We start from the raw sequence: 27,844 nt of genomic DNA on the forward strand, positions 1-27,844 counted from the left end.
GAAACTTTGCACACTTGTTCACCAGCATTACCCCAACCTGTAGACAGGAGGAGGTAACTGTATCAGGCATTTTGACAGAATTATGCCCCTTTTTCGACTTAGAATTTACGTTAAAGTTTTTGTAATAGTTCAAATATTTTCAAAGTCCATTGACATATGGCTTTGAAACTTTGCACACTTGTTCACCATCATTACCCCAACCTGTAAATAGGAGGAGGTAACTGTATCAAGCATTTTGACAGAATTATGCCCCTTTTTCGACTTAGAATTTACGTTAAAGTTTTTGTAATAGTTCAAATATTTTCAAAGTCCATTGACATATGGCTTTGAAACTTTGCACACTTGTTCACCATCATTACCCCAACCTGTATACAGGAGGAGGTAACTGTATCAAGCATTTTGACAGAATTATGCCCCTTTTTCGACTTAGAATTTACGTTAAAGTTTTTGTCATAGTTCAAATATTTTCAAAGTCCATTGACATATGGCTTTGAAACTTTGCACACTTGTTCATCATCATTCCCCCAACCAGTAGACAGGAAGAGGTAACTTTATCAAGCATTTTGACATAATTATGTCCCCTTTTCCACTTAGAATTTACGTTAAAGTTTTTGTAATAGTTCAAATATTTTCAAAGTCCATTGACATATGGCTTTGAAACTTTGCACACTTGTTCACCATCATTACCCCAACCTGTAAACAGGAGGAGGTAATTGTATCAAGCATTTTTTTTTACTATCAAGCACTAAGAATAGTCCAGCATTGCTGTCCTACCGACAGCTCTTGTTTCATAGATAAAGAGAATCATGATTGAAACAAATTGATGAAAAATCATTTGGTAGTCACCATCATACTTTTCAGTTATCTGCCTTATTTAAAATTTTCCATTTTTAGCTCGACTATTCGATAAGAATAAGTAGAGCTATTGCAGTCACCCGAGCGTCGGCGTCGGCGTAACCACTTATGTTAAAGTTTTTGTAATAGTTCAAATATTTTCAAAGTCCATTGACATATGGCTTTGAAACTTTGCACACTTGTTCACCATCATGACCCCAATCTGTAGACAGGAGGAGGTAACTCTATAAAGCATTTTGACAGAATTATGCCCCTTTTTCGACTTAGAATTTACGTTAAAGTTTTTGTAATAGTTCAAATATTTTCAAAGTCCATTGACATATGGCTTTGAAACTTTGCACACTTGTTCACCATGATGACCCCAACCTGTAGACAGGAGGAGGTAACTCTATCAAGCATTTTGACAGAATTATGCCCCTTTTTCGACTTAGAATTTACGTTAAAGTTTTTGTAATAGTTCAAATATTTTCAAAGTCCATTGACATATGGCTTTGAAACTTTGCACACTTGTTCACCATCATGACCCCAATCTGTAGACAGGAGGAGGTAACTCTATCAAGCATTTTGACAGAATTATGCCCCTTTTTATGCCCCCACAATGTGGGAGCATATAGCGTTGCACTTGTCCGTCTGTCCGTCCGTCCGTCCGTCCGCTCTTACAATTCCTGTTTATGTGTCTACATGCTAGTACAGGACAGCTTTATGTGACTTTCTGGATTTATGTGCCTAGCCACATAACCCCAATTTGTAATAGGTATAAAATGGTTCTATGTGTCTTTAGAAATGGTATAAGAAAAAAGACACATTATTTGACGGAAAAAAATGTCCGTCTAACCGGACATCCGTACTGTCCTTTTTCAGTGTTGTCTCCCTTTAATCGCTATTCGTCACGGTATATTTGCTTCTAGATGGTTCCGTGTAATATTGTAAGCGGAACAAAAATAGTAATTACAAGTGGGGAACCAATATACGAGCACCTGCCAGATAATCGCGCATGCGCTGAAAGTTCATCTGACCATGTGCGCAAGGTGAGTTAGTCAAATTACTTATGTGTTTAATATGTTTAATAACTTTATTATCTACGTCTATCGATTTTATTTTTATAAATAAGATACATAAAGAACGTGTCTTTTCTCTAATGATGTGTTGTTGCAGACATGAAAGTAATATGTTGCGTCCGTTGCGCCAAAAAATCTCCATTGCGTATTTTAGTGGTATGTAGACACATTTGTAAAATGGCGGACGTGTTGACTGACCTGATAGTGTTAATTTGTATTTTACTATTTTTAATCCTCTGCACACTGATTTTGATATTTGTTAAGATGGTATTAGTGATTAACTTGTGGACTAATCTGTTTCTGTCATGGTCACGGGATTTACAGTAAGGTAAAAGGTGTGTATTTGCAATTGATAATTTGTCTTCGTACCGGTTGTCTTCGTACTTATACAAACAATGCACCGTGTCTTCGTGCTTACAAATAATGCACCGGTATGCATTATGTACTTAGTCTGATGTTTGTTGTGAATTTGATTGACTCTTACTCATAATCTTATTGTATGTAAACATTTAATTTAGCGATTTTTATTTTTAGATGATTGAAATTTTTAATGAGTTTTTTTTTTTACAAATTTTCTACTTTGAACACAAATTCAGGGTATAACTGAATACTGAAAGCAACATTTACCAGACACTACTGGAAACAAATTAAATGTTACCGAAAACTTATCATATTTCATTCATTTAGTTACTTTTATGCACTTCTTTTTAGCCCAAAGATATGTAAAATCCTGTGTTATTTCTACAGCTAATGGATACGTTTATATATATATCTACCTGTGTAAATTTATCCGATTTTTTTTTAAATCAGTTATTAAGTAATTTCTTAATAAGTTCATTGTTTGCAATCTTAATACTTATTCATTAAATTATCCATGGTTTATTTATAAATTTAAATGGTAAATGAAACTGTGTTATTGATTTTTTTCTTCCCTTGTGTACACCAGCGTCTGGTAATTTTCCATGACGTGTGTATGACCTTTACACCTTAAGACTACATGTGTTAATCACCTAACATGATGTTTATCAGTTAAAAATTAATTGAAATCAAAAGGTTCCAATATCTTTATTTTGGAGAAATTAAGCTTGCAGCTGTGAAAACATCATTGCTCATTTCATGGATTTAATTGGATTATGATTAGAGATAAGTGTCTATATTTTTTGTTATTGAAAGGAAATGCTCGCTGTGAATACACTCTAGAATAAGATTAACTAGACACCAACATCAATGATAATGTAGTGATATCTTTCATTTAATTTTCAGTACTATGGATATCCATTTGTTCTGGTGTAGATTACCTGGGTTACCTAGAAAAATGAAATGGCCAGTAAAAGTGAAAGAATGGCATGATGACAAAGCACTTGTCTACTGTAGGTCTGATGATGCATTGTAAGTTTTTTTCATTATTCTTCAATTAATGATTATGTATTCATCTTTCTAGTAAGCTATCACATATATTAAACCTACTCTTTCAACTTGCTTTTCACAATTATTAACTGATGGCACATATCACATTCAACTTGATATATGAAGATGAGGAGTCAGAGCCTTGATAACGTTACCGTCTGCATGTAGCATTTTTTTTACATGGAAGTATTTTTGTTTCAGTTCCAACACACTTGTGAATATTATTCGTAATTTATTTGTAGCTTTAGTATTACGAGGGATCATATGGTATCTTTTCCTGGGCCATTTGAAACATTACAAAACATAGGCATTGGTATAGTACCAGTTGTTAGCTACAGTACGCACATCGCATAACTTCCCAACGCACACCCTACCCCGCGATTTTGCTCAAGCGTGTTCACCATATTTTGAACCCCCAAGAAAGGGTTTTCACGGTGATAAGCGGCCTCGAACATGGTGGTCACGGACACGATGTGTTGAGGTGTTCATTCGCAGTGATTTCACTGTGTTCTTTTTCTGTAAAAATCAACTCACCTGCCATTCCAGTGTAATTAAAAAAAAATAATTAAAATCCATTTAAAAAACCTATTTTTAATGCTGCCCGATGGATCCGATTTTGACAAACATTGATTAAAAAAACGAAGACAAATACACACCACAAACTATTTTGACTCGCACTAAAATAATTGAACTAATAATAATCCGATGAAAATATTTTCTTCTTTTCACTTGATGTTTACGTGAGCAATTATTAAAGACATGTATAATCTTTTCTTCACAAAAATGATCGGCGAATGTCAAAGTTAGCAACCTCTTTGATTTCGGTTGAGTAAAGTCGCAGCGTCTAAACAATTCTTTTGAAGTGTCGGTTATAGGCACCTGTAAAAAGGTCAACTTGTCTATTTATTAGAATCTACATGAATTTATATTTTCAGTTGTGTTGTGCATACAATTTAACATTTTCATATATAATTTGCTTGGCACAAGTTTGATTAAATTAATATAAATTTATGCGAGTGTTTTAAAAATTGTGCATTTTAGCAGTATGGAATTCAGACAATCTTGAGGGATAACTCATTTATTTTATTGTTAATAACTATGTAGACTGTCAAAAGTTGATGGATTAAATCTTTATAAATCAGAAAGGTAATTTTAATACCCATTTATATCAAATTCTGAAGACTATTTTGTTTGTCCGCAACATATTTACACAAAAACGCGCATTCTCATGCATATTCGGGTAGCTGAATTAACCAGTTTTAGGGGATTTTCGAAAAATTATTTTACATGATCAGAGATCTGCCGAGGACGCGATTTTGCGCCATTGGCGCTAAAAAAATGAGAATGGCGCAGGAAAATCGGCAGCAAAGGGCCATGGGCGCATCTAAAATCTGTGCCAGACTTATAAGAAAACAAAACTGTCTGCTTGGTTTATTAGTCATCCAGTCAAAACTGGTACCAACAGCAACATGTTACCCATGCTCCTGTAATTACGCATATTCTTGAGTTTATCCATTCCCCTATAGCTTTTGTCCATGTTATCTACTTACCGCATTTCTTCTCATAATCCCTTTCCCACACAGATACTCATTTCTACAACCGTAACTTTAATCCAATAAAACAAACAAACAAATTATACAACTACTTAATATTTAAAATGAGTATCGGTAACTGAAAAAAAGTGTTGCTATTTTAAGAAATGCTGTAAGTTACAGTATAATCTGACAGGTGTTCAACTTGATCAACCCTAAGGTCACTCAAGTTCACGCAAGTTGCGGCTGATGAAGTGTAAAAAAAAGATGTATATTTCGTCATCAGAATGTTTGACAGGGTGATTCAAACCAATCAGAGAAACATTGTGCATGACTTTTTTCATGATCAAAAGGTCTGTCGGCAAATGTCTTTGATGTATGCTGTCTACACAGAGGCATACAAGGGGCAATAAAATTCGTCAATATACATTGGTAAGGGACATTTTGTGCAAAGTAGGAACAATTAAATGGATAATGCACAATATAAGACATTACAAGTAAGAACCAGCAATTATGTGAATAAATTTGCATATCAAATTTTTGAGCAGCCATTAAAAAATATTTTCATTTTTGCCTGCAATTAATATTAGTTAGAAAGTTACCATGTAGGCATAATTTTTAATTATTGGTAAAGTACTGAATTATAAGTGAACCACTTGTCATAAAATATGATTTAAGTTTTATTACCGGGGAAATTCAATTACATGTATCTACAAACTTTTTAACAGTTATTTTGGTCAATGTTTACTTATTTTCCCAAGGCCTATACTTTGGTAAAAATGGCCCATCATTTTCAGACCAAGTGGGCCCAGGGCCCAGTTCTTTCAAATTCTTGGCAGATCTCTGCATGATTAAAAAGATCATTAGTCAAGACTTGTTGTTTTGTATTATTTGAGCCTTCACAAGTCTGCCATACAAAAATGAGAATAGAGAAACGCGATATTCACACATTTTCTTTAGCTTCCCAGCGTTTGTTTTGGCTTGGAACAATTACAGTATTATGAATTAAATAAATGTGCGAAAACAAGGTAATATCTAAACATAACTTAACCTTTTTTGTGCTTCAAAGCTGATGAAACCACAGTGGAAATATTATGAAAAATATTTGTTGTTGTTAAAAAATATCGAATGAACACCGAGAATCATCGTGTGGGGACACCATGAACCACTGTGTGCACACTTCAGTGTCCTCTAAGATATCTGATCGTATCCGTGACACTGTGATTGAACATGCTCAATAAATTTTCGTTGCAGTGTTCGCATGGAAAAGGGAAGTTAACGCGATGCGCATACTGTATTACTGCTTTGTTTCAAACCTTTACTTTTGATTGTTCTCATTGCAGTTAAATGTAAGAAAGTTCTAAAATAGCTTTTGTTATAGTTACAAACCTGGGTTGTCACTAGGTATTTTTCTTGGAAGGCTTATTTTGAATTAAAAGTTATATATTTAATTAGGGGTGTGCAATATATCGCAATATATCAGTTATCGCAATATATTCTCTGACAATATAATATTGCAATATGATTTTAAAATATTGCAATATTTCAATTGCATTGTTAGAATGATGTCTAAAACATGGTTGAATATTAGCATTTAAAGAAAGAAAGGAAAAAAATCTTGCAAAAAAAAAAATGTTTACTTAGCTCATTTCCGGTCTTGTTACGGGATTTTTTTACTTAATTTGTTTTTTATTTTACTTAAAAACAAGTTAGACCTTAGTCACATAAGGGGACACAAACATAAAACAGGAATAGCTTATTTAGTGTTCAAATATTTCATTTCCATGATTTCTATATGGTCACAATATATTGCAGTATTTATTAAAATATCGCAATATATCGCAATACCATTTTGTCTGGCAATACTCAGGCCTATATTTAATAACATAGAATAAAGAGTGTTTCCTTGTTTCGTGGCAGTCATTTTGGCATCCAGCCTCCTATTGACAACCCCGAGTTAACTGTTATAATTGCTTGATTCAATGCATGAAAAATGTTCTGAATTATACATTCCTGTACAGATATTTTAAAATGCAGATGCCTACTGTATTAATTAATTTTTATTGATGTCATGTAAAGCAAAAGGTTGTTTAAAGTGAGCTTACTGCTATTGCCATGTACATTATGTGTCATTAAGGTGTTGCTTTAAAAGCAAATACATTTTACACCACAGGCTTAATTGAAACCAAACTTGAAGGATCCTTAGGTGTTCCCCTTTAAAAAAAATCAAAAAGTTAAATTTATTGATCTTAAAAGAATAAAATTATCTCTCAGAAGCCACAGGGCTTAAACTTAAGATAATTGTACATAATAGTTTAGCAATATCTTGCACAACACATGGTTGTCATTTCATTTATCTCTGTAATTGGCTTAGTTAACTTAAGAATCTGTATGTATATGGTTTTAGTCATAATTATAAATGTAATGTTCAAAATTCATCTTAGGATATGACCATAAAAAATGAAAATTTTAAAATAAATTAAAAAAAAAATTCTGACAAAAAGGATTTTTGTTGTCTGAATACTTTCATGTAATGAATCATGATAAACATTAAGGCTTGAAATGTTACTTTCTGGTTTGAAGTTGAATTACCATTGAACAATTTTCTTCTCATTTAGTTTGCCTCCTTACTGTTTAGCTTACAAGATTATCATGTAATCTTCTGTTTTTATGCCCCCGCCATGTAATGGCCGGGGCATATAGTGTTACCCTGTTCCGTCCTTCCGTCATTCCGTCATTCTGTCATTCCGTCATCATCAGTTTCCGTTCATTATCTTAGTAACGGTTGCACATATTCAACTCAAATTTGACATATGGATATGTCATGAGAAAATACAGGTCAAGTTCGAATTTGGTCATGGTTCGATGATTTTTGGCAGAGTTATGCCCCTTTTACTTTGAAAATAATATGAAATTTTCAGTTTCCGTTCATTATCTCCCCAACGGTACAACACATTCAACTCAAATTTTACATATGGATATGTCATGAGAAAATACAGGTCAAGTTCGAATTTTGTCATGGTTCGATGATTTTTGGCAGAGTTATGCCCCTTTTACTTTGAAAATAATATGAAATTTTCAGTTTCCGTTCATTATCTCCCCAACGGTACAACACATTCAACTCAAATTTTACATATGGATATGTCATGAGAAAATACAGGTCAAGTTCGAATTTTGTCATGGTTCGATGATTTTTGGCAGAGTTATGCCCCTTTTACTTTCAAAATAATATGAAATTTTGAGTTTCCATTCATTATCTCCACAACGGTACAACACATTCAACTCAAATTTGACATATGGATATGTCATTAGAAAATACAGGTCAAGTTCGAATTTGGTCATGGTTCGATGATTTTTGGCAGAGTTATGCCCCTTTTACTTTGAAAATAATATGAAATTTTCAGTTTCCGTTCATTATCTCCCCAACGGTACAACACATTCAACTCAAATTTTACATATGGATATGTCATGAGAAAATACAGGTCAAGTTCGAATTTGGTCATGGTTCGATGATTTTTGGCAGAGTTATGCCCCTTTTACTTTGAAAATAATTTGAAATTTTGAGTTTCCGTTCATTATCTCCACAACGGTACAACACTTTCAACTCAAATTTGACATATGGATATGTCATTAGAAAACACAGGTCAAGTTCCAATTTTGTCATGGTTCGATGATTTTTGGCAGAGTTATTCTCCTTTTACTTTGAAAATAATATGAAATTTTCAGTTTCTGTTTATTATCTCAACAGTACAACACATTCAACTCAAATTTGACATATGGATATGTTTTTGGAATGCCCAGGCCCAGTTCGAATTTGTTCATTGTTCAATGATTTTTGGCAGAGTAATGCCCCTTTCACTTTGAAATTAATATGAAATTTACAGTTTCTGTTCATTATCTACCCAGCAGTGTTACATATTCAACTCAAATTTGAAATATGGATATGTCAAAGGAATGGGCAGGTCAAGTTGGAATTTGGTCATGGTTCGATGATTTTTTTGGCAGAGTTATGTCCCTTTCACTTTGAAAATAATATAGATACATCTTAGGAATAAGCAGTTTAAGTTTGAATTTGGTCGTGGTTCAATGATTTTGGACAAACTTATCTTTCTTGAAAATTGGAAAAATTTTGAACTTTCAGTTTCAGCACTCATACTTTTGTGGAAATGTATGTAGCCATTATTTTGGCTACAAATATGAAATATGCTATTTTCAAAAGGTTAAGACTGAATAATTTCAGTGCCTTCAACATTGTATGGAAATGGTTTGTGTTAACATTGAAAAGTTTTAAGGGCTTTGAACTTTAAATGAAAACAATAATTTGTGCAAACAAATTTGGAACTAAATATTATAACATCTGAAATTTTGGCTGCATGCGGGGGCATCCGTGGCATGATGACACATTTCTAGTTTATATATATTTAAGACTCTTTAAAGAAGAAAAAAACAACTCTAAAAGCTTTTAAAGAGGACATAGACTGGGCCTTGGCTGAAGTCTTGAATGGTAAGTAATTTGCTTACCACAGTACTTTGAATGATCAGAATGATCTGATCATGATCTTTTTTTTGTGACATTGTTTTATCGTAATTAAAGATTTGCATGCAGTCTAATAATTAATTTTAACAAAAAAGATTGTAGTGAATTGAATCTATAATCTTGTGTCATTCTTAAATTGTAATTTGTTTTGTGATATAGTATATATATATTTTATATTTACTGCCACAACATACTAGCCACATAATGATGGACAAGATTGGAGATCATGAAATGCAATTTTGGTGTCATCTTATAAAATGTTCCATATTTATGTGTCTTTTATGGCCTCAGTAAACAAGTCACATAGTGATGCACAAAATTAGGAAGTCATTAAAGCAAGGAATATTTTAATTTACAATTAACTCTGAAAAAAGAAATATGTCTTCTATGGCCTCAATTAAATGGCAACATAATGATGGACAAGATTACTAAGTAAGAATGAGCATGGGATAATATTCCATGAATTGTTATCACCAAAATTGTTGTTGTCCTTTAGCAAACCAACAGAGTGAGGAGAGCTGTTCAGATGATACAAATGACACCAATGTTGATGACATAGAAATGCAAGGCAGCAGAACTATTGGATGCGATGATGGTGGCCAGGAACTTCAAGATAACAAGTCTGTTGACGACAATAATTGTGACAGTGAACAAAAAGATAATTCTGACGATGGTTGTAGTGAGTATATTTTAACATTTCAAATTTAATCTTGTCTCCAATTTCAATCTATAGTCTATGTAAGTTTGGTGACAGTTACATATTTTTTTCAATATTGATGCATCGTTATTGGCCTTGTTAAAAGAGCCACAAACTGATGGACATGATTGGAAGATCATTGAATGCAATCAATATTTTAAATAAATAACATAATCTGCATTAATGTGTCTATAATGGCCTTTAAAAAACTTGTCACATATAGATGGATAAGACTGGAAAGTATGAAATGAAAGGCAGGTTTCATTTTACAAATTATTCCGTTCTGTAATAATATGTCTTCTGTGGCTTCTAAGACAAGTCACATAATGATAGACAAAGTTTTCAAAGTGGATTGAAGATTTCTTTATTTAATTCATTTATTGTGTTGTTGTGTTTCAGCAAACACATTTGTGGTGGAGAGTTGTTCAGGTGATTATGACATAAATGATTGTCACATGGAAATTCAAAGCAACAACTTTAGTGGTAACATACAACATCAAGGTTACAAATCTGTTGAAAATGATAACTGTGGTGAGTTTCTGTTTTTGATTTGCAAACATTGATCCCATTTTTTCATTTTTTACATAAAAAAAATATGTTAATCTGTTTGCTGAGTGAAAAAGTATAAATTATATCTTAAATATTGTGTCTCAAAAAAAAAGTATTTGGTGATACATAATACAGTGTGTGTTTAAGTTTACAATACATTCTGAATCTTGAGTGTCTTCTTTGGCCTCTAAAATAAGTCACATAAAGATGGACAAGATAGCAAGATCATGAATAGAATTTATGTTTCATTTTACAAGTTATTCTAAATCAATGTGTCTCATAAAGCTACACTAAATTGGCCACATTATGATGGACAAGATTTCAAAATAAGCATGGAATAAAATGCATATTCAATTTATTAACACCAATTGTAATTGTCTTATAGAAATCAAACAGAATGAGGAGAGCTGTTCAGATGATTCAAATGATGGCAATGATGATGACATAGAAATACAAGACAACACGTTTGTTGACGGTAATGATGGTGACATAGAAATTCAGGACAACAAATCTGTCAATGACAATGATGGTGACCTTAAAATTCACAACAAATTTATCAACGGCAATGATGGTGACATAGAAATTCTAAACAACAAATTTGTCAATGACAATGATGGTGACCTTAAAATTCACAACAAATTTATCAACGACAATGATGGTGACATAGAAATTCAGAACAACAAATCTGTCAATGACAATGATGGTGACCTTAAAATTCACAACAAATTTATCAACGGCAATGATGATGACATAGAAATACAAGACAACACGTTTGTTGACAGAAATGATGGTGACATGGAAATTCAGAACAACAAATCAGTCAATGACTATAAAGTTGACATGGAAATTTACATCAACAAATCTGCCGATAGTAATGATAGTGACATAGAAATTCACGACAAATATGTCACCAGCAATGACAGTGGTGAGTTAATGTCTTTTAATTTGAAAACTTATTTTTTTATCCTTCTTTTACTTTCATAATAGCCTATTAATCTAGTAGTTGGGAGGGAGAATTTTAAATTTGTCTTCAATATATTGTGCCTGTTGTTTGGGTTTTAAGGTTTAGGTTTTATGGAACAAACACATACCAATATTTGTGCATTTAATGAATAATATTTGAAAATGATATGAAATACAGTGTGTGTTTAAGTTTACAATACATTCTGAATCTTGAGTGTCTTCTTTGGCCTCTAAAATAAGTCACATGAAGATGGACAAGATAGCAAGATCATGAATAGAATTTATGTTTCATTTTACAAGTTATTCTAAATCAATGTGTCTCATAAAGCTACAATAAATTGGCCACATTATGATGGACAAGATTTCAAAATAAGCATGGAATAAAATGCATATTCAATTTATTAACACCAATTGTTATTGTCTTATAGAAATCAAGCAGAATGAGGAGAGCTGTTCAGATGATTCAAATGATGGCAATGATGATGACATAGAAATACAAGACAACACGTTTGTTGACGGTAATGATGGTGACATGGAAATTCAGAACAACAAATATGTTGACAGTGATAATGGTGGTGAGTTAATGTTTGATAATAAAGTTTTAGTAGTGTTTTTAGTCAAAAGTATGATTGAATAGATCTGAATATGCCATGTCAACTTGCATGTTGTGAATAATACATGGCATATTAATGGGATATTTATAGCCATGAAAAAGCCACATATTGATGGACATGATTAAAAAGGGATCATAGATGTATATGCTTCGGATTTGTTAACATTATACTTGTAAACTTGGTGTTTTGTTAGCAGACATACAACACAATGAAGGATATGAATATGATCATTTTAGAAAACTGACTATTATTTAATCATTATTGTCATGATGGTCTTAAGTTATGCCCTGTATGCAAATTCAAATGCATCAATATAAAGTCACTTATATTGAAATCCATACGTTCTGACAGTTACTCATGGTTTTTTTCAGAGTCTGACTTCAGCTATGATGATGATAAAGATGAAGATTATGTCTTGCCTTCAGACATTGATTCAGACGAAGAGTTTTGTCCAGCACCAGACATGTCAAAGTATCTGAAGAAACTTGTTGAAACCAAGATTTTGTTTGAAAATGTTAATGAATCAGCAGATTGCCTTGGTTGCTGCTCTGTTCCAGACATCCAGAAGAAAACTGCTACGGCCAAGAATATGTACAAGAGAGTTACTGAATCAGCAGATTCACTTGATAGTAATTGTTATGTTCAAGGCATTGGAAATGATGCTACTGTTCCCCTGGAAAATGTAAGCGATTTAAAACTGAAAAGGTTAGATGAGGACAAAATTATCAGAGATGTGAATTTAAGAAAAATTTACATGCGAAAGCACATGAAATTGTCCGGAAAGCAAAGTCAACAGATGCGGAAAAAAACTACTGAAAGAATATATAACAATTACCACTGTTGTTTTTATTGCTCTAGATTTGTACAATACATAAGCACACACATGAAAACTCACAGAAACATAGATGCTGTGCGAAACATAATGAAAATGACGAACCCAGATTTCAGTACAATAAGAAAGCTAGGAGATGATAAAAATAATCAAAAAGTAGTGGAGATGAAAGAGGGTGAGTTTCTCATTGCCCGTCGACCAAAGAACAACTACTTGGATGTTCAACAATATGGGCCTTGTCCCCATTGTAGGAAATGGCTTCAACTTAATGGTTTAAAGAAGCACATTCACCAGTGTTTGAAAGGAAGCTCTGAGGATGAAATAAAAGAGAGTGTAGGCAACTGTGTCTTGAAATCCCAAGTCATGGCTGGATTTATATCTTCAAAAACCAGCAAGGTCATGAGAGAAGAAGTCTTGCCAGCAATGAAGAGAGATACTGTTCGACATGTTGTTATAAATGACAAACTCATACTAATGCTTGGAGAAAGTTGGTTGAGACGAAATGTTGACAATGTTGAAAAGAGAAAATACTATGCCAGTCAGCATATGCGACTTGTAGCAAAAATGTTGCTTGAGTTGAGAAAAATGAAGGAGTATGAGGAAGGAAATGTAACTGAACAAAATAATGATGACACAGAAACTGCACTCTGGGAGTTTCTGAAACCAGGTTGTTTTGACAAGATTGTAGATGCTTCCCTTCAAGTTTCATTGCCAGATATGGATGACATGAGTGAACTGAAAGCACCCAGTAATGCTATAAAATTGAAGTACGATCTGAAACGATTGGTCAATATGAAGTATGCCTTTCTGATGAAAACAAACCAAGAAGGCAGAGAAGTCTCTGATTGTAAATCGTTCCTGGAGCTAATGAATTTAGAATGGAGTGAAAGAGTAACAAAGATTGCCAGGACTATCCTGCAGAAGAGAAAGTACATAGAAAGCAAAGACTTGCCTTCACCTGATGACATTGAAAAGTTGACTAAATATCTTGTGTCACAATTAGAGTCTATGGAACTGATCCCAGACAATTACATGAAAATTAATGCTCTGTGTCAAACACGCTTGATGATGTATAACAAAAGGCGTTCAGGAGAACTTGAAGTAATTAGGTAAGTGATTCAATAAGCAAGTACATTTATTACATATAGTAAGCTTAAAAATTTGTGTTCAGATAGCTTTCCTTTTTTCTAATAGGTGAACTTAAAATAATATTTTTTTTGCAAAAGATTAAATAAAAGGATACGTTAACATCCAACAATTGTCACCTTATATCAACTTGAAGTGTTTCAGTAGCTTGAAATAATATATTTTCTATCACATCTCAGTCTTCAGAGTTATGCAGCCAGAAGAAAAGACCTGTCTGACATTGACGAATCTGTGGCAGCTGATCTAACAAAAGTGGAGACATACTTGCTAAAGTCTCAAGAGTTGATGACAGTTCGAGGAAAGGTAAATTTTCATATCTTTAAATATTATTTGCTTTCCTGAGAAATTCTGGTGATGAGCTTTTAGATCTTGTGATCCAAGTGAATTACTGATGAAAATTAATTGGCCTATTACCTAAATGGCCAAAAATCTCCACTCAACTGAACATTAATACAGCTGCATAAGTAGACAAAAACAATGCCCTTCAAGGTCAAATCCCGGGCTCATAAGTGACCTTGAACTTCAAGGTCTTCAAATTATTGTATTTTGCTTGATTTTTGCTATAGTTTTCTATAACATTGTTATTTATAGATGGATTGTCTACAGACTTCACAATGCTTGTGTCAAGACCTAGAAGAACAAACTGAATTTGACCTTTACCTTTATATGACCTTGAATTTAGCTAAAATGGTGATAACTTTGTTAATAATGGACAGATTTGATTGATACTTGGACAAAAAAAAAACACTTAAGGCAAAATCGACATTTTTCTTTCTCCAAGTTTGACCATGGCCTATATATGACCTTGACCATCAAGGTCAAATTATTGAATTAAACTATAATTCACTATAACTTTGTTATAAATGGATGGACCGTCTAAAGACTTGGACAAAACGACAACTAGGAATATATAAAGTCTAGTATAACTGTTCATAATTAGTCTCTTAAGACCTGTCTATAAGTCTCTTAAACTTGTCCATAATTAGTCTCTTAAAACCTGTCCTGAATTAGTCTCCTAAAACCTGTCCATAATTAGTCTCTTAAACCTGTCCATAATTAAGTCTCATAAAACATGTCCTGAATTAGTCTCTTAAAACCTGTCCAAAATTAGTCTCTTAAAAACATGTCCATAATTAGTATCTTAAACCCTATCCATAATTAATTAGTTTCTTAAAACCTGTCCATAATTAGTCTCTTAAACCTGTCCATAAGTAGTCTCTTAAACCTGTCCATAATTAGTCTCTTTAAACCTGTCCATAATTAGTCTCTTAAACCTGTCCATAATTAGTCTCTTTAAGCCTGTCCATAATTAGTCTCTTAAAACCTGTCCATAATTAGTCTCTTAAACCTATCAATAATTAGTCTCTTTAAGCCTGTCCATAATTAGTCTCTTAAAACCTGTCCATAATTAGTCTCTTAAAACCTGTCCATAATTAGTATCTAAAAACCTGTCCATAATTTATTAGTTTCTTTAAATTAGTCTCTTAAACTTGTCATTAATTAGTCTCTTAAAACCTGTCCATAAGTAGTCTTATAAAATCTGTCTACAAGTAAACCTTACTTTTTAGGGTGGAAGACCTGTACCTGTTATTGTACCCCAAGATGTGAAGGGTCCATTAGACTTCATTGCATCGAAGATGACCAGAAAAGCAGCTGGAATAAGTGAAAGCAACAAGTACTTGTTTCCAAATACTGGTGAGCAATTGAAAAATAAAGTTTTATAAGACATAATGATCAAATACATGTCTTCTTAAAATACTTACAACCATTTTTAGCTCGACTATTCGAAGAATATGAGAGCTATTGTAGTCGCCCCGGCGTCTGCGTCCGCGTCGGCGTCTGCGTTGGTTAAAGTTTTCTGTAAAGTCAAATATCTCATTTATTACTTGAGATATTCAATTGAAACTTACAATACTTATTTATAGTAACAAGGTACATCAGATTGACAAGTTGGATAACTCTGCCTACAATAATGACAGAATTATGCCCCTTTTTAACTTAGAAATTTTGGTTAAAGTTTTTTGTAAAGTCAAATATCTCACTTATTGCTTGAGATATTCAATTGAAACTTACAATACTTATTTATAGTAACAAGGTACATCAGATTGACAAGTTGGATAACTCTGCGTACAATAATGACAGCATTATGCCCCTTTTTAACTTAGAAATTTTGGTTAAAGTTTTTTGTAAAGTCAAATATCTCACTTATTGCTTGAGATATTCAATTGAAATTTACAATACTTATTTATAATAACGAGGTACATCAGATTGACAAGTTGGATAACTCTGCCTACAATATTGACAGAATAATGCCCCTTTGGAACTTAGAAATTTTGGTTAAAGTTTTTTTGTAAAGTCAAATATCTCAATTACTGCTTGAGATATTCAATTGAAATTTAAAATTACTTTTTTATAGTAACAATGTACATCAGTTTGCAAAATTGCATAACTCTGCCTGCAATATTTGCAGAATTATTTGCCCCTTTGAAACTTAGAAATTTTGGTTAAAGGTTGAAGGTCTTCAAAGATATTTACTTATGCACTTCGGGTCATAATTGGAGGGTCATAATTGTATGTCACTGACCAAGTTCCATAACTCTATCTTGCAGTAAGGCTGATTCATATCCCCTTTTCTACTTAGTCTCTTGGTTAATGTTTACATGCAAGTTTTACATTTCTCAATAACTATTAAAGATATTTATTTAAAACTTCACATATGCATTAAGGGTCATAATTGTAGGTCACTAACAAAGATCCATAATTCTATCTTGCATTTAGGCTGCTTTTTCTCTACTTTTTCAACTTAGAAATTCATGGTAAAGTTTTGCTTGTAAGCTGTTATCTCAATAACTACTGAAGGGTTTGTGCCTTTTTTGGGACAATTTTATGCATTCATAATAATAAAGCAGTGATTTACTTGATAAAACATCTTAATAACAAGCCTTTGTACCTTTTCTGTCAAATTTATGTATTCATAGTTAATTAGTATTATTATACTCAATAAAACACCCTTGTGACATTACCTTCCGAATATTCAAGCCAATACTGTATAATTAGACTCTCTCTAAGGCCTATAACATGAATTTATAAAAAAAAATTAGCCCTTTTGTGAACTTAAAAAATTTAACATTACCAATGCTCTTTTACTATCAAGCACTTAGAATAGTCGAGCGTGCTGTCATACAGACAGCTCTTGTTATATTAGTGCTCATAATTTTCAAAGTTGATTGTCATCTGTTAAAGAAATGATCTATTATAGCTGAAGTTGTATACATGTCATCAGTATGCAACTAATACCAAGGTTTCAGATAAAAAAGCATAAATTGTCGATGTTTATATTTCTGTTAATAACACTTGAAAAAGTTGTGAATATCGAACTAACTAAAATAATTGAATGTTTTTACCATTTGTTTGCATATTAATACATTCTGGAACATTTAATTTCACTACAATTTCTGTTGCAAATATGTAAACAAAGTTGTAATATTGACCTTGCCTGTACATGTAATGTAAATATTTGGGACTCTTTCACCTGTTGTAATTCTTTATCACACAATATTTATATGCTGTGTATCTTTGTCAAAGTATCCTATTTTTTATGATTTTTTTTTATTTTTATGCTTTTTATAAAATCTTTTACGATGTTCTGCGTAATACACTTAATGGGTACATTTCCTTTCAGCTCTCAAGTACATTAGAGCATATGACAGCTTGAAGATTGCATGCGATTCGTGCCAGCTGAAATCGCCCCAGCGAATAACAAGTGTGGCCATGAGAAAATATACTGCTACCTTGTCACAGGTTTGTTTCAGCAGTTAAATGAATTGATACCTATATGGAAAAATGTAGAGCTCATTAGAAGCCGCAAATTGAGAAATATGACATTGCTAAAATGAAGAAGAAATTGTCTTGGCAGCATCATAAACCTTCAGTCTGTTGAGGTCTATGACATTTTCATTCTTATGAAACTTTGTCAGAATGTTTATACTGTTTAAATGATCATTGAGCTCAAAACATGGCCATGTGCATCAACTCTTAATCTTTGTTAAGGGGTTAATGTTTGAAGCAGTTTTTGTCATGACCCCTATTTATAAGTTTGCAATCCAATTTCTTCCAGCTGATGAATCTTGATAAGTACCAGATGGACTGGCTGTGTCGTCACCTTGGCCATACAAAACCTGTCCACAGAGAAGCATACAGGCAAATGTCTGGTTTGATTGAGAGAGTCTATGTTACCAAACTAATGATGGTGCAAGACTTGAATTTAACCGGGCAGTTCAAGGGGCAGTCATTAGAGGATATTGATTTGACAGGTACAGCTGTCTTTTATATATAAATTTTCTTGGTAATGGGTATATTTGCTTGCCAGCTTAGCTCAATATTTCTGACATTAAGTCTAAGGTCGTTTGTATCTCAGTGCTGATTCAGAAATCACATTTTATAACTAGTTAATTCTTTTTATAATATTGACAGTGAACAGTGCACATAATGCAGTCCTTGGAATTGACATTAAATTTTTTTATTCTAGTATATTAATTTCGTAGCATGTTCATATTAATTGCAGATTAAGTTACAGTTGGTTGGATTTATCTGCAGGGTATTATTTAATATTTTGACATATTGCCACTAATTTAAGAATAATACAAGCATGTATTTATGTCTCAGATATTGTGTATGGGGCAGATGAGCAGCAGGAAGGAAGAAGAGTTGATGAGACTTTAGACTCTGTTGATGGGTAAGTATATTATGTTGTGCTGTCAAGAAGTAAATTGGTAAATGTATTTTACACCTCGAAATGCTTGATGATACTGGGTGATTACTAGATGACTTTGATGTTGCTTGACTTGCAGCTTCTCTTATGGTTTTTTTTCTCAATTAACTATTTCTGAGGACTGTATCTTTAACAAAATAGATTATTAAGGACACAACATAACTAACTAGTCTGCATAAAAATCAGGCCAAGTGCATTTTGTGGCATTGCTTCATGAAATCAATAATACAACTCGACATGCTGTCATTTCAACAATACATAGTGGCTTATTTGATTAGAAGGATGTTAAGTAAGGGTAAATATGTACCAAAATTGATGTAACATTGACTAGATCAATATGATGTAATTTTTAAAGATTCTTGTATCAACTGTTTACAGTATACATGAAGACTCTGACTGTACTCAAGACAAACAGTCAGGAAAAAGAAACTTCAGTGCTATTTCCTCAGATGAAGAAGAAGATAAAGTACATGCACCAGAAAAAAAGAAAAGGAAAAAGATGACAGCTCGTCAGAGATGGACTGATACTGAAGTTGAAGAGTTAAGGACTTATTTTAAAACCTACCTTGACAGTGGAATAACTCCTCGCGCACCTGCTTGTTTAAAAGCAAAAAAAATGAGTCAGGAAAAGGGTGGTGAGATTTGGAGAAGGGCAAATCACCTAATTATCAAGAAGATCAGCAATATAAACCATAAGTAAAACCACTGAGTTTAATTAAACATTGTTCATATTGCCATAAGAATTTGTCCTAATCTTAAATACTTATTGTTGGATTTTCATGGAAATTACATATAGGTCAGTCAGCTTAACACAGTGTTTCTTTTTTTAAATGACTGGTTAAATAAGATAGTACACTTCTGTTAGCCTATTAATTTAGGAAAAGCATAGAGTTATTATAATGGGAGAGAGAGTATTACCATGGAATGTGTGCATGGTACATTGACATTGTAAATCTGAATTTTGTAACCATAATTCAACCTTGTTCCTCAGATTTTTTTGTTTACCCTTGTTTATTCATTGATCTGAAGCCATTTTCATCTAGTGTTCTTTATTTCTTTAGCCTGTTAAGGACTTGTTAGAAAAAATATAGGCTACCTAAAAACATTTATTTTTCATTGCAAATGTTGTTTTGTTTATCAACAGTTATTTTTCTCCATCTTATGAATAAAGTTATAAAGGAGGCACTCTGTTTTGTTTTGTTTCATTATGTGACATTGTGCATCATTAACCCTTCATAGTATTTATAACCATGTAAAATTTCTTAAAAATTTACCTATTCAAATAACTTGTATAACATGCAGAAATCGTGATGAAATATCAACATAATACATGTCTGTTGCCATAACTGAATTTCACTAAGGCCATTTACTGACAGATTATGGTTACCTGTTGAGAAATTAGTAATGACTGCTTAGTTGTCCCAAGAAAGCCATTAAGATGGACCTAGTACTGAGATATGAACAAAAATGTGTAGAGAAATGCATGTAATCCAGACAAACAAAAGGAATTGTTTGTCTCTTGTTAAGTTTTCTACCAACTAGACCATCAAACTCTTATTTACAGTTCTTGTTAAACATGTATGTTCTATAAAGAGATTAAATACTTTTATTTAGACTCTTTAAATACGGACATAAGTCAACACATAAAACTGAAATGTTAGAAAACTTTTTGAAGACACATAAAACCTAATTGAATGAAGTCACATTATCCATAGACTCTTAAACCCAAAATGTTGGTCCGTCCGTCAGTCCGTCCGTCCGTCAGTCCGTCCGTACGTCCCGATATCTTGTGAACGCAACTCCTCTTAAACCGCATGGCATATTTTGCTTAAACTTACAGGGATGAACAACCTTAATGTGTAGATGGTAGTAAAGGAAGGAATTTTCGCTGCGACCAAATTTAAGAGAATTATGGCCCTTTGTTGATTTTTTCACTAGATACTATGTAGAAATTTTGTGAACGCAACTCCTCTAAAACCGCATGGCAGATTTTGCTTAAACTTACAGGGATGAACAACCTTAATGTGTAGATGGTAGTAAAGGAAGGAATTTTTGCTGCGACCAAATTTAACAGAATTATGGCCCTTTGTTGATTTTTTCACTATATACTATGTAGAAATTTTGTGAACGCAACTCCTCTTAAACCGCATGGCAGATTTTGCTTAAACTTACAGGGATGAACAACCTTCATGTGTAGATGGTAGTAAAGGAAGGAATTTTTGCTGCGACCAAATTTTACAGAATTATGGCCCTTTGTTGATTTTTTAACTATATACTATGTAGAAATTTTGTGAACGCAACTCCTCTTAAACCGCATGGCAGATTTTGCTTAAACTTACAGGGATGAACAACCTTAAGGTGAAGATGGGAGTAAAGGAAGGAATTTTCGCTGCGACCAAATTTTATAGAATTATGGCCCTTTGTTGATTTTTTCACTATATACTATGTAGAAATTTTGTGAATGCAACTCCTCTTAAACAGGATGGCAGATTTTGCTTAAACTTCCAAGGATGAACAACCTTTATGTGTAGATGGTAGTAAAGGTAGGAATTTTTGCTGCGACCAAATTTAACAGAATTATGGCCCTTTGTTGATTTTTAGTTTTCAACTTGTGGCACATGTAGTCCAAAAAATATTTGACCTAGAGTCATAAGATTGACAGAACAGTGGAGTGTGGGGGCATCCGTGTCCTATGGACACATTTCTAGTTCGACTTAGAATTTACGTTAAAGTTTTTGTAATAGTTAAAATATTTTCAAAGTCCATTGACATATGGCTTTGAAACTTTGCACACTTGTTCACCATCATTACCCCAACCTGTAAACAGGAGGAGGTAACTGTATCAAGCATTTTTTTACTATCAAGCACTTAGAATAGTCGAGCGTTGCTGTCCTACCGACAGCTCTTGTTGCCTTGTAAAAAATGCACTTCTCCTGGTAACAGCTTTAAAAAAAGTAAGTGTTTGAAATTATTTTTTCTCCAATAGGATTGCAGTATTTTAAATTTATGGTAACACATTTACTTTGGTAAATCGACAAACTGTGGATCAGTCTAGTAAATCAACTGTTTATAAAAATAATTTAAAACACTAAGCAGGTTAAAGTTTATTAGTACTAGATAAGCCAAAATTAAAAAAAAAATTAACTTGAAAAAATGCATCTTAACTTTAAAAAGAGAAAATTGATTCCAGCTTCAATTAATAATTTACTTGTTATGTGCTAGTAATGACTGACTAACAGTAAATTTCAATGTACTGTACGTTTTACTTCTAGCGGAAGTATAGGCAGTGGTTTGTGCCTGTTCTCGAAGCATCCTATCCAGGAAACATTATACCACAGGTTCGATCCTAACGGTTACTGTCATAAGATACAGCATGGTGACTGGTTCGGTGGAAAGGGTCTCGGATTGGCCAAGATAAACATTTCCGGGACCATTGTACATTTGTATGTTACACATGTAAGTAAAATCTATTGTGTGACATTTGACCGTCAGTTTTTCTTAGGACTTAAATTTTTCCATGTAAAAACACTAGCAGTCTTTTTTAGCTCGACTTTTTAAAAAAGTACACGTAGTTAGCCTATTCTAATCTAACATACATCGTGTGTTTGCATTGGCATAAAAGTTTGTTATGGGTTTGTATACAGCTGGGTGTCTCAGTAAAGCTATCTCCACTAGTAAAGGTATTCTCTTGCAACTTGAGACATGTATTTGTAGATCAATAACTGTGTTAATTACCATATATATGTACATGTATATGACACTTGTGCTTGTTAGTCCAGGAACCAAGTTATTCAAGTTATTAGTGAAGATAAAAAAACAAACTTATTAAACATTTCATTGTATAAATTCAGTGACTGCAATATGAATGATATATTTGATTGCTGTATAGCTAGGTATGATGTAACTAAATGTTTTCCAGATTCATGCAGAATATATTGTACAGCTTTAAAGTACGAGGTAACTGAATTCTGTGTTAATCTGGAAAACATTTAGTAAATGATTTTCAGATTCATGCAGAATAAATTGTATAGATAGGTATGATGTTAATAAATATTTTCCAAATTAATAAAAAATAATATTGTATAGCTAGGCATGATTTAACTAAATGTTTTCCAGATTCATGCAGAATATAACAGAGAGAATGATGAGTATCTGGCTCACAGAGTTTGTCAATCGTTCAGTACTAGCCAGTTTATTAACTATACATGTAACATGGCAGATGTGTCCTTACTTTGTGGAGACTTGAACTTTGAACCTGTTGATTTAGGATATAATATGATTTGTTGTAACGGAAGTCTGAAGGATGCATGGTTAGAAAAGGTAAATTTTGTGATTTGATATTTTTTTTTGTAATTTTCTTTAGTTATTAGTTATTTGTGGGTCTGTGAAAATTAGTTCTGTTACAAACCAATCATTTTAGATTATTGAGAGGACACTTTAGCTTAGTTTGTAAGGTGGTGGGCTTCAAATCACTTGCACAACACCTCTGATAGTTAGAAACCTGTCCAGGACATTGAATTTTTCATGTGAGAAAGTTAGACTGTTGGTTGGTTTGTTTACACAGGTGCCCACTTGTGATTGAAATAATGAAAAAGAGGGACAATAAATGTTTTATTTATGATTGATATGATTGTTCCATTAAAAAACAAAAACAAAACAATTCTGTTCCATTGCAGGTGTTATATTTAAGGCTTTGCAAATTTAAGTTTACATATAATTTATGTATATGATTTATCTTCCCAACTTTGAAAGTTGCCAGACAAAGTCGCCATATGACATATTATACTGTGTTACGACATAAAACCAAAACAAAACAAGCAAAAATAAGAACAAAAAAAAATTGCCAGACAACCTGAACATTATCTGTACACACTAAATAAACAGTTTTTTAAAATGTTACTTATTCATTCCAGCAAAGTACGAGGACAGAAGATAAGGAAGGTAACACATGTGACTGTCCAGGTAACAGTTACTGTGGAGACAAATCTGCCAACAGCAAGAGGATAGACTATATTCTGTACAAGGAAGGAGAAGGTATAATTTTATTGTAACAGTTTACTCAATGAATTCTTACAGAAAAAAAAAGAAATCTTTCTGCTAAAAATTGTAAAGCCAAGCCAAAATGCAGAGACTTGCAGTTTGACCAGAGTCTAGGCTTTCTCTATCAAAATCTTTAACAAACAAAATAAAGACCTAAATCACACTAACACTTTAATGGTCATATGGCTACTTTCAAGTTTTACTGATGGAGTAAGACCTCGGGTGCCCCTTCTCTGCATTATTTCATGCACAAGTCTGCTCCCGAGTATAGCCACCAACATTCTAAAATCTAGCCGGATAGCATCCTAACATGAAAGAGCTGAAATCTGTCTCTGGCAGATTCCAGACTCGCAGTGGATAGGGGCAAGTAATTTGACTTCAACAACCTTAACCACATGGTTGCAGATGCTTCTTTGGTAGTTTTGAATTTTAATGCTGGAATAGCTTGCTTTATTAAAAATTAGCAGATTGAAGGTTAATCTGTTCTGTTCTGATAACAGTTCAATCAAATAGTAATTCTGAACTCTTTCCTGTAAGGGGATCTACACAGTTATTTTTATGAATGGCTGAGTTTCTACTAAGATTTCTGCTTTTACCTGAAATTATGAACTTTCTTCACCAGTTTACTTGACATAAATTTACAGTATTGATGCAACAACAATGTTAGAAAGAAATGAGTATGGAAATTATTTGATGTACAAATAGATTATTTAAAATGTTACAGGTGTAATTTAAAATGTTATAGGTGTAAGTGTGGTAGTCGAGGACTGTTCGTTGGCAATGGGTAAAGTTCCAGGAAAACCTTTCAGCTACTCTGATCATGAAGGTGTTGAAGCAACATTATCTGTAGAGAAAAAAGATAAAAAAGGTAAGGCAATCTTAGTTTATACAGTATTTATATAAGTTCAGTTATGTAATACTAGGAAGCTATAAGAGCTTATAAACACGTTTGAATCAGTTGAAACCTGTGCCAAAGGTTATAAAAAAGATTTAATGAGACAAAAACTCAGATCTCGGGTGTTTTATTGGTCAAAGACCAGCATAGAATGTATATTGACCAATGAAAATCCTAAGATTGGAGACAAAACTCACTCCAATAAAAGTTTTATAACCTCTAGGCCAGTACAAAACAAACCAGTATTGAACAAGGAGTGTACAGTTTGTTACTGAAGGAAACAATAACTTAGTCCTGACAAGGTTTGAACCATGTGGCTAATTTGATTGCTCCTCTGACACCTCAACCACTTGGCTATACCGCCATTTTTACAAAGTAATCTTTACATGTATTATATGGTTTTGTGGTTACATTTAAGAATGAAATCTCAGTTTCAGTGGTAAAAAAATGATATTAAATTTGAATTATATGTATATGCATGACATTTTGTAACAGTCAAGTCCCCCCCCCCCCCAAAAAAAAAAAAATAAATAAAAAGATAAAATAAAATATTTCAAACCTTGATGAGGGCTTTCTGTTTAATCTATGTATCAAATATTTCAGTGAAGTTTTAACTTTTTTGCTTTGTCCATTTTTCCCCAGTTACATTATGTTTTTATGTTTTATCATAAACAAATTTCTATTTATAGTTCCCATAGAACAACCAGATAAAGAAACCCTGTCCGGAATACTACAGAAATCCATTAACATCATTGATTCCGGTCTTCAAACGACGAGAACAAACCGACGGTTCTTCATCGCCTTCACCATACTATGCCTGGCTCTAGCCTACGTCATATCTGTGATACATATTCCATATCCCGTAGATTATTTTGTTACATTCTTCAAATTAGTATTAATTCTGTTGATGGGGTTTGGTATTTCACAGTTTCTGATTATGATAAGATCAGAGGTGCATGGCTTAGAGGCCGGTAGACTGGACATGAAAAACTTGTTACAAAATTTAAAATAATACAAGATTATATCATAGGCAAATTATTTGATAAAATGTGATCTTGTTGAAGGGAAGTAATAAAGTTTTTTAACCTTCAGAGCCTGGTTACTTCTTTAAAACATTCATAAATCTTAATCTAATTTAGTATAGAAGCAAAATAATAAGTTTTAAACCTCATTACTTATTGGAAACATTCAATAATCTTTTACTAACTTAGTTCAAGTATTTAGTGTGATTTACTAGATAAGATACATACATGTATGTACCTGTGGGTCATAAAACCTGACTCGAACTCGCTAAGCTAAGGTACTCGGTAATTAGAAAATTCAGTCTTCATTATTGTATAAACAGTGATGTGTTATATTATTTCTTTTTCCTGGTAGATTTGAAAATGATATTCATATACACATATAAACAAAATATTAGTGAAAAAGCTTTTATTAGATAATAAATATTATTATTAAAATTGCTATGTACTTATAAAATTTATATAAACTCTGTTACAACTTTACTGTTTATATGTATTTTACGTAATATAATAATGTAAATAAATGTAAGTCAGCTGTTTTGCTATTGTTCACTTAATTAAAGCTGGTCAATCTTATTTTAGGTATGTACTGTTATTTTGATAGGTATGTTTTTTGTTTGTTTATTTGTTTCTAAACTGTTGCATATTTATGTCTTTAGAAAGATTTAATGTTTTTTGTTGTTCTTTTAACATTATTTAACATTACACCATGTGATTCAAATAGACATATAATTATGGCAATATTTTCAAACTATCCTTTTGAAAAGTAAGAAAAATTATTTTAATATATAGAGACAGCGTTCAAGGTTCTCATATATTGTATAATACATAAATGATAGAATAAGAGGAGTTTTATGTGTATATTATGTGTGACAAATAAAAAAAACCCAACATTTACAACTTTATAAATTCTGGATGATAAACAATTAGTAATTAAGTTAACTGACAATTAACTGTTATTAGTGTTAAAACATAGAAGGTTTGGGCGTGATGGATATTTGTTATTCTAACTTAATTTAATTTTAGCATTTTCATATTATATTATATTATATTATATTAATAGTAAAATAAATATTATATTTTTAAGAGTTTGACTGCTGCAATATGTGAAAGGTGTGTTATCTGTTTCTCATTTGTAAATTTGTACTCTGCATGGAGAATTATTTTGAAAAAAAATATTCATATTTGGCATAGGCAAATGGTCTGAATATTTGTTTTTGCGAAATATGTAGAAAAGAGCTTGATGTTTTCATGATGTACACATAATCAGATTGACATGTTTCATGTTTTTGTTCATGTTTCAATTTGTTTTCACTTCATAGCCTGATATTTTAGTCACTTCTTGTAATTTTGTTAAGCAAAACATACTATTAGATGCACCTGCTTTACAACTAAATGCGAATTTTGATATATATAGTTTTGAGTGATAACAACCAATATAGGGCAAGGTAAGGCTACACTTTTTAGGCAGTATACAGTGCATGCAATGATAATCATTATTATAATTACAGATCAAAGAAATAGAAGAAAAAAAAAACAGAACCTTTTAAGAATGCATAAAAACAACAAAATTGAAGAATGCATATAAAACACAAAATTGAAAATGTTGCAGGCTCGGTTAGATTGAGCCTGGTTAGATTGAGCTCGTTCATGGACGGAACTGGGAAATGCATGGTACTGTCCACACCCCCTAGCACTGACTTAAGCAGAATTCAACATTTAAACATGAAAACCTGCAATCTTATAATTGGCAGTTCGAAATTCAAAGGGCATGACATAAATTCAGCAGAGTAGAGAAAAAGGGTTATTTTTTACAGTTTGTGCATGATATAATAGAATTTTATATCATATATTGTATGGAAGTGTCATTTCTAAGATCTTTTTGTTATCTTTTTGTCCTCGGTAGCCCAGGCTATTTAACATATA

General features: G+C 32.5%; 2 protein-coding genes across 8 annotated transcripts in view; both read left to right on the top strand.

The window, feature by feature from the left end:
- Positions 1 to 26,920, top strand: part of LOC132754248 (putative neutral sphingomyelinase) — a 29,278-nt gene extending 2,358 nt beyond the window's left edge. The window contains exons 4-8 of the mRNA XM_060744870.1: positions 22,234 to 22,417; positions 23,078 to 23,281; positions 23,875 to 23,995; positions 24,747 to 24,869; positions 25,586 to 26,920. Coding sequence (XP_060600853.1) covers positions 22,234 to 22,417; positions 23,078 to 23,281; positions 23,875 to 23,995; positions 24,747 to 24,869; positions 25,586 to 25,908 — 955 coding nt within the window. The 3' untranslated portion in view covers positions 25,909 to 26,920. The remainder of the gene's footprint in view (positions 1 to 22,233; positions 22,418 to 23,077; positions 23,282 to 23,874; positions 23,996 to 24,746; positions 24,870 to 25,585) is intronic.
- Positions 862 to 21,885, top strand: LOC132754246 (uncharacterized). 7 transcript variants are annotated; one of them, XM_060744864.1, is made up of 15 exons: positions 862 to 1,883; positions 3,177 to 3,302; positions 3,563 to 3,633; positions 9,279 to 9,356; positions 9,886 to 10,068; positions 10,486 to 10,617; positions 11,021 to 11,560; positions 12,027 to 12,173; positions 12,584 to 14,153; positions 14,370 to 14,493; positions 15,759 to 15,885; positions 17,873 to 17,991; positions 18,308 to 18,503; positions 18,856 to 18,925; positions 19,340 to 21,885. In XM_060744864.1, exons 1-15 carry the CDS (start codon positions 1,873 to 1,875, stop codon positions 19,659 to 19,661), a joined length of 3,816 nt encoding a protein of 1,271 aa, XP_060600847.1. In that variant the 5' UTR covers positions 862 to 1,872; the 3' UTR covers positions 19,662 to 21,885. The 7 variants fall into 7 exon arrangements, with proteins under 7 accessions (XP_060600847.1, XP_060600850.1, XP_060600846.1 ...); XM_060744863.1 differs by lacking the exon at positions 862 to 1,883 and adding an exon at positions 1,893 to 2,241; XM_060744865.1 differs by lacking the exon at positions 862 to 1,883 and adding an exon at positions 1,894 to 2,248.
- Positions 26,921 to 27,844: the final 924 nt, after the last annotated feature.

Source organism: Ruditapes philippinarum, unplaced genomic scaffold (assembly GCF_026571515.1).
Source record: "Ruditapes philippinarum isolate M1 unplaced genomic scaffold, ASM2657151v2 ctg3862_1_1_1_1, whole genome shotgun sequence".
NCBI lineage: Eukaryota > Metazoa > Mollusca > Bivalvia > Venerida > Veneridae > Ruditapes > Ruditapes philippinarum.